General features: G+C 42.8%; 1 protein-coding gene across 1 annotated transcript in view; it reads left to right on the top strand.

Moving 5' to 3' along the window:
* The window catches only part of LOC126235137 (leucine-rich repeat-containing protein 15-like), a 273,873-nt gene that overhangs the window by 214,289 nt on the left and 45,308 nt on the right, over positions 1–14,276 (top strand). The window contains exon 5 of the mRNA XM_049943870.1: positions 11,794–12,072. Within this exon, the coding sequence (XP_049799827.1) occupies positions 11,794–12,072 (279 nt within the window). The remainder of the gene's footprint in view (positions 1–11,793; positions 12,073–14,276) is intronic.

The raw sequence follows: 14,276 nt of genomic DNA on the forward strand, positions 1-14,276 counted from the left end.
ACAACATATGGCGCTGCAAGTGATGTGAAAGATATAGACGACAACGCAGTCTGTGGGTGCGCCATTCTGTACGTCGTCTTTCTGCTGTAAGCGTGTGCTGTTCACAACGTGCAAGTGTGCTGTGGACAACATGGTTTATTCCTTAGAACAGAGGATTTTTCTGGTGTTGGAATTCCACCGCCTAGAACACAGTGTTGTTGCAACAAGACGAAGTTTTCAACGGAGGTTTAATGTAACCAAAGGACCGAAAAGCGATACAATAAAGGATCTGTTTGCAAAATTTCAACGGACTGGGAACGTGACGGATGAACGTGCTGGAAAGGTAGGGCGACCGCGTACGGCAACCACAGAGGGCAACACGCAGCTAGTGCAGCAGGTGATCCAACAGCGGCCTCGGGTTTCCGTTCGCCGTGTTGCAGCTGCGGTCCAAATGACGCCAACGTCCACGTATCGTCTCATGCGCCAGAGTTTACACCTCTATCCATACAAAATTCAAACGCGGCAACCCCTCAGCGCCGCTACCATTGCTGCACGAGAGACATTCGCTAACGATATAGAGCACAGGATTGATGACGGCGATATGCATGTGGGCAGCATTTGGTTTACTGACGAAGCTTATTTTTACCTGGACGGCTTCGTCAATAAACAGAACTGGCGCATATGGGGAACCGAAAAGCCCCATGTTGCAGTCCCATCGTCCCTGCATCCTCAAAAAGTACTGGTCTGGGCCGCCATTTCTTCCAAAGGAATCATTGGCCCATTTTTCAGATCAGAAACGATTACTGCATCACGCTATCTGGACATTCTTCGTGAATTTGTGGCGGTACAAACTGCCTTAGACGACACTGCGAACACCTCGTGGTATATGCAAGATGGTGCCCGGCCACATCGCACGGCCGACGTCTTTAATTTCCTGAATGAATATTTCGATGATCGTGTGATTGCTTTGGGCTATCCGAAACATACAGGAGGCGGCGGGGATTGGCCTCCCTATTCGCCAGACATGAACCCCTGTGACTTCTTTCTGTGGGGACACTTGAAAGACCAGGTGTACCGCCAGAATCCAGAAACAATTGAACAGCTGAAGCAGTACATCTCATCTGCATGTGAAGCCATTCCGCCAGACACGTTGTCAAAGGTTTCGGGTAATTTCATTCAGAGACTACGCCATATTATTGCTACGCATGGTGGATATGTGGCAAATATCGTACTATAGAGTTTCCCAGACCGCAGCGCCATCTGTTGTTGACAATTGTAACTACTGTAATTTCGATAGTTTGTCTGCCTGAAAATGTACTGTTGTCCCAAGCATATTGCAACAAACGGTGTATTTCTACCGCTGCTCGTTTAGTTTGTATTGCCGTTTCAAATATACCGGTCATTTTTGAAACACCCTGTATTTACATTTCAGTTATGAATATCGTGACACATCTGTATTCAATAACGTATACACAGCGTGTCCACTGAACGGACTTCCGTCATTGTACTGACGGAAGTATCGTAGAACGGCATGTTCACTTCAGTAAAATATAAAATAAATTTTGATAATCTGATGGTATTGAAATTGGCCTTATTGTCTATTTTTAACGGTATCACTTAGGTCTACTGCTTCCCACAATTAAACATTGCCGTCGTTCCTTAGTTGCTTCGAAATCCAGGGAGATAAGTTTCACCTTTGCAACTAAATGAAAGGCAGTTGGTTTTCTGCCGTACGCGTTTCGCTCCTTTTATTTATGAAACGTCATTAGTGGTCTGTAATATATTTTTTACACGTATAATAAATGAATTATGTGGTGGTGATAAGTATGTTACTGTATTACGTTTTCTCACGTCTTCTGATCGTTTTTCGGGTTAGAAACAACTTCTGCAACACATGTTTCGTGGGGTTAAATTATAGTTGGCTTCACTCGCTACTTCCAGTCTTGCTAGACCAAATGTTTGGCTGTGTGGGTCTGGAGATGTGTTTGCTCGGTCTCCATATCCTAGATGGCCGATTTCCAGCGTTTTCTTTCTTTCTTTCTTTTTTTTTTTTTACTCACGTTCATTACAACATTTCACTTGCACTTTTCATCGTGTGTTGAACATGTGTGTGTTTACAGCGTGCAGTACTGCCAACATGAGCCATTCCACATGGAACAGGACATGAAATTATTACAGTGAAGATATACAACTAAAGCTTTCATACACAAAGAGCTCTTTCCGTGAAAAAGGAAGTATTAATGACGAAATCAATGTAGGAAATAACTCACTGACCATATTAGCCACAAAAACAATAACAACAGAAATGTGAAATACAACCGGAACAAATAAGCAATGAATTCTCCCTCTCCTTCCTTCCCTCCTTTCCTCCCTTTCCCCTCCCTCCCTCCCTCCCTCCCTCTCTCTTTCTCCCCCCCCCCTCTCTCTCTCTCTCTCTCACACACACACACACACTTATAGAGAAATACATAAACACACAAAATATCCACTCCTATAAAGAATAACACATTCATACTTAACATAAACCACAGATAAAATCAAATATAAAACTATCAATAATTAAAACGTAGCGGAAAATTAATTAATCTGACAGTAGATTTAAAAAGTAGCCAAATTGTGCTAGTGAGTTTTCATCTCAGTCCTATGATGCCACTGTGGAAATAGGTCAGTTGTCCTAAGATTAAATTGGTGAGATATCCTACATGGTATCTTGTTCTACCGCAATTCATGATAGTGTACAGTCGGCATTGTTGCCAGGTTTCCTCTGACATCATTCACCTGAGACAAATATGTTTGTTTTCCCTGCAGGTGCAAGCCTGCCTGTTAAACAAAAGATGTTTTTTTTTCCTGCCACTGTGAGCCAATGTTTCTGGGACGAAGAGCAGTGTCTCCCAACGTCATCCCCCTCCCCCTTTGCAAGAACAAAGGGCATTACTTCACCTGAGAGGAAGGGTATTTTTCCACCATGTAATTCTAAGCCAGTTCCCCGACAGGTCCAAACCTCTCTGTTGGAATAAGGAAGGAATTACAAAACTGTGGAAATCTAAACATACTCTTCACCCTACGAGCAGTAACCAGTCTGGACATCTGGTGAGATACTAGACTGCTAACCACAATCACAAAAATCAGTGACTCTCTCATGCAGGTCCAAGCATGTCAGTATTATCCTTTTGCCTACATAACTATATTCTTCACCCTACTGGTAGTAACCGGCCTGGATTTTCCTGCTAACCTACTTTCTGTTCCTACATTTAAAATGGTGAGAAATTCACATACCTTAAGGTTGAAATGATGGGAAACGTTGTGGTTAGCAGAACTAGACCATTAATCCCAACTTTAAACACTGTATAGCTTCTTGCCACAGCAGGCACCTAGAATTGTTGAGTGTGTGGGGCAGGAATAGGAGAGGTTTACACTCAGAACTTAACTTACATTAGCGCCTGTTAGTTATTTCCCATGCAGTCTCACAACATGTCGATTGACAGTTGACCTGTTTAATGTGACGAGCGTTGCATTGCCGCTCCGCTGACTCCGAGGCACGTCGCTCGGGTGTTGGGGCTTCTGTGATCATCAGCCAACAAGCCTCTGGAGAACCATCAGATTGGGCTGGGGGTGCCCGCGCAAGCACTAGCCTGCCACCACCGGTGAGACGCACACACTTAGGTCGGCTGCCTCCATTCGAGTCAGAGCAGTTATCGTGTAGAACGGTCCACATGATGTCATGCAGTCTCCTGGCAGACAGGCAGGCAGAAGTCCTGTGATAATGCAATTGTGCCTCCAGTTTGGCACGTAGGAAAACATCTGCTGTCCAGTGCGAACTGAATATCCCACCATAGTAGACTACACGAATTCCCACACAGAGCAAGGCTAACTATAACTGGACGGTTTCTGGCCTCTTTGTTCCAGCAATGCATCACTTTTATATGTATTTCTAAAGTCTTAAACACGCCTCAGTTTTAAAAACACTGCAGGAATTGACACATCCATTACTGTTGCACACCACAGTGTCGCAGCTGGGGAGGATCTCTTCAGCATTAAAGTGAATCGTATGTCGCAGTTCAATATCGACGCATTAGCGTGGCGATGCACATCACATGCCTGAGTACACATGGCAAGGCAACGGGAGCACGCTATCTAACTACTTTCGCGCCGTGCTGTTACTTTCTTTACTCGTCGATTCTGCATGACGGATTTCTTTGATAGGTTTGCTGGGTGGCATTGAGCATCTAGTTATTACGAAAACTGCGTCCCTTTCCAGTTCAGCGGTAGCGATCTTTTCATTCAGACAATTCATAATAACCTCGATAAATTCAAGAATTGGTTTGTTTCCGAAAGTACAACATAGGTAGCAGAACATGTAGAAATTAATAGGTATAGATTTGATATGTGCAGAACAAAGGCATTGGGTTGCAACGTTAAGGCTTTTCCATTACGAGGTGGACTCAAAACCACAAAAAGTAAGGAACTGAGCGTTCCACAGTTTTTGACAAATATTGATGTTAGTACCGACATCAGAGGTTTCCACAAGGTTTTTAAATAATTTACAACGATATGAATACGTTTTCCTCAACAAGGGATCTTGTGTCGTGTATACATTAGCTAGAATCCAGGTAAAATAGGAAAAGAGTGCTTTGATATAACGACTTGTTATGGAATGAAAGTTCTTGTAAATGGTGCGGAACGTATTTGCTCTTCTGTGATGATTTTCCTTTGCAGCACATGGTGTTTTCCGAGAATAGTTCCAACAATATGTCTTCGATTTGCTTTCTGTAACTTACGAAGTTCAAGAACGATTACACTGTATTTGAGAAAAGTGTTCATGATCATATGATAATGATTTAATATGCTTCATGCAATTTCACAGTTTTCCCGGCACGGTATCTCTCAAGTGAATTATATACTACTGTACATATTTATCTAGTGCTGAAATTTTTACAGTAGGGTAATCCCTGCGTTTCTCTGTACCTAACTAAAGCACACTACACCAAATAGCATACAGTTAAAGTAGCAAGTCGGAGAGGTGCCTCAAATTTTTGTATTAGAGTACAATCATAGTGAACTACTCTACACACACCTTCAAACCAATGTAGCACGATTAAGCCCTTGTATTACGACACCTATCCTGAAGAAGTATCGAGTTAATTATTAGACATAGACACTGTATACTTCCACATAATTTCCAAAATTATTTCGGATGAACGCAATTATGTTTCCTTCAGCAAAGGCTTGTCTCGGAAGTCTTTTGCTGACGTCGGTTGTGTATGGTCGTGATAGTGAGGTCTGCTGCTACAACTTAATCTACATTCCGCATGCAGGTTTACGCTTGTCAGCAGGTCTAGCATGCAAACAAATCAGATATTCAGCAGTTCCTTCTAAAGGTATCTCACAGATATATTTACACAACTCCTGCAAATTGCGTTTCAGACGCATTCAGATCAGACGAACTCGACGGCTATGTCATCAACATTCCTTCTCAAACCATTGTAGCGCGATTGAATCTTATATCGCAGTTCGTTACTGTAGACTCTCCTCTGTTCAGCCCAATGTGGCGGAAGGTAGAGCAACCACATAACGAAAAGCAATAGAGGCCAGATATCTGTAAATTCTCTTTTGATGGCTGCCAAACATCCAGTCTCCAATAGTACTGCTCTTACTGAATTATAAGACAGTAGTTTTGGCTGCTGCTCCAGGATCAAGTCACATTACAGGACATAGTTTCTGACTCATAGTCACTACTGGTTTCTTGGTTATCACCCCACTCAGACTCCCTCACTGAAACACGAAGGAACGCACCAAACAACAATTTAACAACTTATGCACTTTGGACATCTGATATAAAACTGAAGAAGAAAAGAACTCAGGTTTGACAACAATGCTGCTCCCTACGTGTGTCCATTGGTGCCTGTGACCGCTGGAAGAGGGTTTCTAGTTATTGTACGCATAAGAGCGTTTCTGTTAATTTATCCAGTATTAACAACGTAGTATACACCTTATGATTTGACTCCACACGTTCTAGAGGCACAAAATACTCATCAAGCATTTCGAAAGGCCACCACAGCATTGTAGGCAGTGCGCAGTTCATCAAGCTTTAGAAAACTACAGTATGTACCATAAATTAATCCTTATTATATCACAGAGAAGTGTTAATACGACGTCAGTTAGGAGGCTAGGTAAAGTAGGCTGGATAGTACGGATAGTCACGAGCCACAACTCGAGAGTCCGATGTAAGGATTTTTATGCAGGAAAATGCGCTATAATACTTCTTAAAGACTTGTTATTGGTATAATGCAGTTAATAGAGTACTAGGGGTGTTGTAGTACATTCATTCAGTAGATGCAATTGGTTGAGTTGGACTAACGCTGGTACTTGCCTGAGTTAGGTTGGAAAATGTGTCGTCACGATTGCCTTCAATCTACATGACAAATTATAATGCACTGACGATGGCTGCACAGTCAGTTGAAATCTAGATCAGCAATGCAGTAAAAAGGCTCATGACATTGCGATTGATACTGACCTTCTTTCTGTCCTGGATTCAAACAGTAAGATAAGTGGCAATAAATTCGTACTGTACATTGAAACAAGTCCCCAACAATCTGTACTAGTAGACTCTCAGATAGCTGAACATCAGTGACCATACACTTTTTGACAGATTACAGTATTTTTCTTGAACTAACACTGATTTCCATTGTAGGTGTAACTTGATTTGATGGAAATTTAACATTGATGCCGATGAAACGTTGAACTATTATTCTTCCTGTAAATTGAAAGTGATCTGATGTCCACACTAGTATTATATTCATATTTCTAGGTTATTACTGACATAAATTGTATTTGTTGAGTGCTAAATCATTTCTTTCATGTGGGTCAATTCCCTTTGTCCTAGAAACAGCACAAGGGGAGGGAGGATGAATTTGGGAGACAATGCTTTTTGTCCAGAACCACAGCTCCACAGCCGCAGGAGAAAACCATCTGTTGTCTAACTAGTACCTGCAGGAGAGTGATGTCACGGGAAACCTGGCAACAATGCAGACTGCACCAGTATCCCTGGTCCGCCATCTTGAAATCCATTAGGACAACAGCTCTACTTCCAGAGTGACACCATAGGGGTCTTGGGTCGGGGAGAGGGGGGGGGGGGAATCAGTGGCACAATTGGGCTATTTTTGAATTCCCCACTAAATTAGGAATTTCCTCCATTTTTTGACTTTCCTTCCATTTTATACATAGACTAATTTTCGTGTGGCAGATGCATTAGTGTGAGGGGAGAGAGCAATCTGGCAACTTTGCATACTGTCGTAGAGGAGTCGGAGTGAGGAGTGGGTAAATCTGACTATTATGCACTCTGTGCTCTTTCTGCCCTAGTCTGCCTAATACAGACTAGATGTTGGCTCTAAGCACTATGGGACTTAACATCTGAGGTCATCAGTCCCTAGACTTAGAACTACTTAAACCTAACTAACCTAAGGACATCGCACACATCCATGCCCGAGGCAGGATTCGAACCTGCGACCGTAGCAGCAGCGCGGTTCCGGACTGAAGCGCCTAGAACCGCTCGGCCACAGCGGCCGGCACAGACTAGATGTCATGGTGGCTTCTATTAATACCATGGGACTAGTGGATGTGTAGGTGAATGTTTTCCAAAGCATAACACTTTCTCTAATATGAAATAAACAGTCAATGAGCCTTGGTCCCCTTGTGGTTGTGCCATTCGCAATATGCATGCTAGTGTTTGGCATAGTGAAACTGAGAGTTAGGATTGGGCAGGGAATCGTTCTAGGATAAGCAGTTGGTAAGGTGATTGCCTGCGAAAAGCATAAAGCCTATGTTCAATTCCTGGTACTTCACGAATTTTTTGTTGTAGCTTCAGCTATGTAAGGTACCAGTGAAAAAATCGCGTGTCGTATTTGATGTGTATGTGAACAGTTATCTCAAACTTTCTTGATCAGTTGTTAAGTGTAACCGCTTAGTACTGGTTTTTGCTTAGAGAGAGGTATTTCGTATGTGGTAGCGATGTACTGTTAGTTAAATGACGAACGCTTGTCTTTTACCATTATGAGAAAATGTGATAATTGTTGCTTGTATTTAATTCACTGTTAAGTGCGAACTCTTAATTGTGCGGTGGGTGTAATGATTTGCATTTTCGTTTGATTTTTTTTTGCCGGCTGCAAACCGATGAAACTCTTGTTTAACAGATTATCTGTGTTAACAGTATGTAGAGTTGTGAAACTTCACTGTAGACGACCATCAGTTGTTTATTTCTACCTGACATTTCAATTATTGCAGTGCATTACTTGTTGTGATGATTTAATGAAATTTTACTGAGGTATGCAGGTTAAGGATTCTGCATACATATTGAATTCGAATAAGAAGAAAACAATGCCGTATTATGATTTCGTTTGTGCCCTTGGCCATATAGCGTCCCTTGTTTTTCCCCCTTGTTATGGTTTGATTTATATGCAGATTTGTGATCAATCACCAAACCAGTTTTGGCCCATTTCCATATTCTTCCATCAGGTTGCTGAGGGTCTGAGATTACTTTCCACGATAGATCTGACTAAATTTCATAAACTGCCTCTCCATGATAAGATATCGCTTACAGGATATTGCATGTCGAGCTTGCTTGTAGAACGTACGATATGGTTGTCAGTAAATACCATAGATTACAGACTGACAAAACGTGCACCGCTGCGTTTCGGACTGTATGATATTCATATACGCTCCTTCGACAGGTTATGCCTTACATCCCTCCAAATAAATGGCTTGCATGTACTTACGGTACTATGTTGGCATTTGTATGAATGTTCTGTACATCTGACGAAGTAGCTGAATTGTCTACAATTCTTGGTCTGAAAGCATTTAACAAGTGAACAATATTATTGAATTCTACAAAATATTATAAGTAATTGAATAATTTAGTGTAAGTTTACTACAGAAGGATTCATGCATTTTTAGCGATAGTAAATACAACTTCAAAATTAATTTCTTTTGCACTATTGGTTACAGCAGGATTTAGAAATGAAGGTTGGCGCGAATACAATAAAATATTTTGTGGTAATGAATGCCTGACGTAGTGGATACATAATGAAGAATTTTTCTCAGCTGAGGAGAGAATTGTTTCTAGTGCATAGTGTACCTAGGAACACATGGTATATCATTGTCAGTGTCTCAATCTAATGACCAATTACAATCACGTGAAGGAATGCGCAACAGAGACTGCAATAAGAAGGTTCCGCCATTTTTTTCTCCTTTTATTGCTGTGTGGCGTCAGATTGTGTACTGTGCAGCCTTTGTAAATACTACCACAGCTTCGTATTATTCAAGTCCTGTACAACTGTATTAAAGATTAAAGTCACTTTATCTTATGGTGAGTAAAACTGAGTATATTTTTAAAACTAATTACGTAACTTGTGGACGGTTAAGCCCTATATTTTTGGAAACTTACCATGTTGTACCTTGAAAGGGAAGGAGGTCCTCTAAGATGGAACTCGTGATATTTGGAGTGGACTGAGTGTCTTCAGTGTCTTAACTATTTTCGCTGTCTTGAAAAAGAAAATTTCCTAAAAGTTCCCAAAATCTTTTGTTTCAAAGTGTTTTTCGCTTGTGACCAGTTTCCGGTAACGTTATTCTTCATTTGATTTCACACACTGGTTTTGCTCCGTAATATATTATTAATGTAAGACATTGATTATTGAATACTGTACTAACAAGATTTTCTCGTTTCTCGGTTGCAACGCTTTTAAATTTGAACAAACTATTTGTTTGCTGCTACATGACGACGTTGTACCTTGACTGTTTTCCACGTTTGGAAAAAATCTTATACTCCCGCAGTATGTATTGTAATTTCGGTAGAAGATTGCAGTAGAAACAAAGTGAAGTCTGTCATTTCAGAATGGAATAACGAAATGTGTTAAACTTCTATTACAGGGATGGCTGGGGGTGAAAGTCTGAAAAGTGTTCCGATGTAAAATACTATATGAAACATAGATCAAATATCAAACAGAAAAATGCGCAACAGTCGTTCATAACAGCTTGCTGAAGACAGGAATCCCGAAATTGAAAGGTGCAAAATGGAAAGCTAAATTCGCAATTAAATTTTCACCCTACTGCGGAGTGTGCGCTGTTGTAGCCCGGGACTCCAACAGTGACCTTAGTTCATCACGTAGTGCCTGGGTAGCTCAGTCGGTGGAACACTTGCACGCGAAAGGCAAGGGTCTCGAGTTCGAGTCTCGGTCTGGAAAAAAGTTTTCATTTGACAGTACAGAAATTGTTCTTGAATATACTTGGATAGAAAGAAATGATGAGACGATGCACGTACTTCATCTTACTACTTCCACGTAGGTTAATGTACTACGCCAAGAGTCCGAAAATTAGAAATAGTGAGGAAATAAGAGAGTATTTATAGAACAGTATGTCGAAAGGGTTATAGAATCAGTCAGGGATTAATACCAAACTGCTTGGTATTAAATAATCCCCAAAGCATACAACTTGAAAAAAGTAATGTAGTGTAAAACCTGTCTCTAATGATAGGATTCACTGGAGTTGTTAACACGAATATAACATTGATATAACATTGACAAACAGGAGTGAGCAAATGTTCTGGAAAATCTTGCAGCAAAGACAGGTTGTTGATAGAGAGAATAGCAATATACAGTTCTAAGTGAAGATAGTTGTTATAGTAAAAATGCAACAATTTACAGGTCCCAGTACGACTGGGAATGTTGTGACACTGGCACCAGCGTTGAGATGGAGAACCGTAGTCGTGTACTGGCTGAATGACGTACTGCACTATGGTTCAAATGGCTCTGAGCACTATGGGACTTAACTTCTGACGTCATCAGTCCCCTAGAACTTAGAACTACTTACACCTAAATAACCTAAGGACATCACACACATCCATTAGAACCGGCGGCCGTAGCGGTCACGCGGTTCCAGACTGAAGCGCCTAGAACCGCACGGCCACACCGGCCGGCTAAAACGTTGTCTGTAGTTCGGCTTCCCCTCAACATTATCTGTGCTATCGTTACAGTTTAAATATTTCGTAATTGTAGGTCCTGGGGCATTAACTATTAGCTTATTTATTAATAGATGGAAGAGTCAGAGGGCAAACTTTCTACTCAGAGAGGTTGAAGTGAATGTAGGTTGCAGAGATGAACGTATAGGACAGGATGCCTAGCGTCGAAGTGGGCAACGTCCTACTGTGTGGGCTGCTGGATACCATAAGAGCGTAGCTACTTGAGCCATAAATTTAATATTTTCCATCATCGTGCCACGTATCGTTCTAGCGCAGATGATAGCTGCACAACCTGCAATACGAAATATGTTAATGTAACTTACAGGAATACAGTGGGTTGACGTCGTCGACAACTGCCGATATTTCGGCAGGAGGTCATCTTGTCACTTTCAAGGCGAAACTGTAGCAGGAGAGCAGTATGCAAGAAAATTTACAACACTGGTTTACAGCGCAGTTCCGGAAAGGTAACACACACACACACACACACACACACACACACACACACTGCAAAGACTAGCGCCACCACACCGATCACAGATGATTGACGCCAGGGGTTACCGACAGAGAAAATAACTGAGCAACGACTGAAGTAGATTTAACTCTGTCCGTTTGTTAAAATATCGACGATTGCCGGCAATGGCGCCATCTTGCTACATTCCCGTAAGTTATTCCAACATTGTATACGTAATGCAGCTGTTCTTTTTTTCGTTTCTAGCAGTTTATTTTCACGTAATTTGTACATCTTCCCCTATAATCGTTTCAAATCTGGGGCACCGTGTCTGAGGTGTGGATGTGGGTGTGTGCAGGTGCTGAACCTGACGGAGAACAACATCTCTCACGTGCTGGACCACAACTTCCGCGGGCTGGCCGAGCTGCAGGCGCTGCACCTGGACGACAACCGCATCGAGTCGATGCCGAGCGGCACGTTCCGCCACCTGCAGGAGCTGCGCGTGCTGACGCTGGCCAGGAACCGCTTCGCCGAGCTGGGCCCGCGCCTCTTCCTCATGCTCGGCAAGCTCACAGAGCTCGACCTCAGCGGCAACCGGCTCGGAGACCTCAATCCTGAAGTCTTCAAGGACGTCCAGGTAAGCACCAGTCGCGTCCAAGTCTGAACGTTGCAGTGTTTCCTGTTCGTCGCTGAGTTACTGTGGCGTCTGCCCTGCAGCAAGAAAGGCCATTCCTATATTCATCAGTATTCTGACTGATCTGGTGCGGATCGCCGAAACTTTCTCTCATGTGCCAGCCACTTCGTCTCAGACGGTCGCTTACAACCAAGGTCCTCAATTACACTACTGGCCATTAAAATTGCTACACCAAGCAGACGACGTGCTACAGACGCGAAATTTAACCGACAGGAAGAAGATGCTGTGATATGCAGGTGATTAGCTTTTCACAGCATTCACACAAGGTTGGTGCCGGTGGCGACACCTACAACGTGCTGACATGAGGAAAGTTTCCAACCGATTTCTCATACACAAACAGCAGTTAACCGGTGTTGCCTGGTGAAACGTTGTTGTGATGCCTCGTGTAAGGAGGAGAAATGCGTACCATCACGTTACAGACTTTGATAAATGTCGAATTGTAGCCTATCGCGATTGCGGTTTATCGCATCGTGACATTGCTGCTCGCGTTGGTGGAGATCCAATGACTGTTAGCAGAATATGGAATCGGTGGGTTCAGCAGAGTAATACGGAATGCCGTGCTGGATCTCAACGGACTCGTATCACTAGCAGTCGAGATGACAGGCATCTTATCCGCATGGCTGTAACGGATCGTGCAGCCACGTCTCGATCCGTGAGGCTAAAGATGGGGACGTTTGCAAGACAACAACCATCTGCACGAACAGTTCGACGACGTTTGCAGCAGCATGGACTATCAGCTCGGAGACCATGGCTGCGGTTACACTTGAAGTTGCACCACAGACTCGAGGGCCTGCGATGGTGTACTCAACGACGAACCTGGGTGCACGAATGGCAAAACGTAATTTTTTCGGATGAATCCAGGTTCTGTTTACGGCATCATGATGGTCGCATCAGTGTTTGGCGACATCGCGGTGAACGCACATTTGAACCGTGTATTCGTCTTCGCCATACTGGTATATCACACGGCGTGATGGTATGGGGTGCCATTGGTTACACGTCTCGGTCAGCTCTTGTTCGCATTGACGGCACTTTGAACATTGGACGTTACATTTGATATGTGTTACGACCCGTGGCTCTACCCTTCATTCGATCCCTGCGAAACACTACATTTCAACAGGATAATGCACGACCGTATGTTGCAGGTCCTGTACGCGTCTTTCTGGATACAGAAAATGTTCGACTGCTGCCCTGGCCAGCACATTCTCCAGATCTCTCACCAATTGAAAACGTCTGGTCAATGGTGGCCGAGCAACTGACTCTCCACAATACGCCAGTCACTACTCTTGATGAACTGTGGTATCGTGTTGAAGCTGCATGGGCAGCTGTACTTGTACACGCCATGCAAGCTCTGTTTGACTGAATGCCCGGGCGTATCAAGGCCGTTATTACCGCCAGAGGTGATTGTTCTGGGTACTGATTTCTCAGGAGCTATGCACCCAAATTGCTTGAAAATGTAATCATATGCCAGTTCTAGTATAATATGTTTGTCCAATGAATACCCGTTTATCATTTGCATTTCTTCTTGGTGTAGCAGTTTTAATGGCCCATAGTGTGTTTTCTCGATATATGCCTGTATGGCCTAGATTTCGTAACTGTGGTGTGTGTACTGTAAGACCTTCGGTACACACACCATCAGATTATTTGACTTGTCGCTCTAACAAAGTAGGCGAGTGTCAGCAATATGTCTCGTGGTCTTATTGTGGCGTGTTTATCTTCTGCCATTAGGTCAGACAATAGAAATGCCACTTGCACGCTTAGAGTAGCAGACTGACGGTGATCAACTTTCAACAGAACTTGATTAATTTTCACACACATTTTTTAAAATAATAACAAGCCTAAAAATAACTTGTTTCTGGATGCTATTTACAATTGACAGTCTGAAGTTCCTTTGGTCTTGGTACGTTAATCTTATTCTCACATATCTCTGATACTTGACAAAAGCGTCTATACATTTATCTTCATGGCTATGTACAGGAATAAGATAATCTTATTAGGTGCAGACTGAAACTTGACTACAGACTAATGCAGACTGACTAATCGGAGGTCTGTACACTCGTTATAATACCTCGTGCGTTCAGGTATCACTGCGCGAGTGTGATCCGCGAGGAGAAAAGGTTCTACATTAGCAGCAATCTCATTGGCTGCGT

This window comes from Schistocerca nitens, chromosome 2, assembly GCF_023898315.1.
Source record: "Schistocerca nitens isolate TAMUIC-IGC-003100 chromosome 2, iqSchNite1.1, whole genome shotgun sequence".
In the NCBI taxonomy this organism is placed as follows: Eukaryota; Metazoa; Arthropoda; class Insecta; order Orthoptera; family Acrididae; genus Schistocerca; species Schistocerca nitens.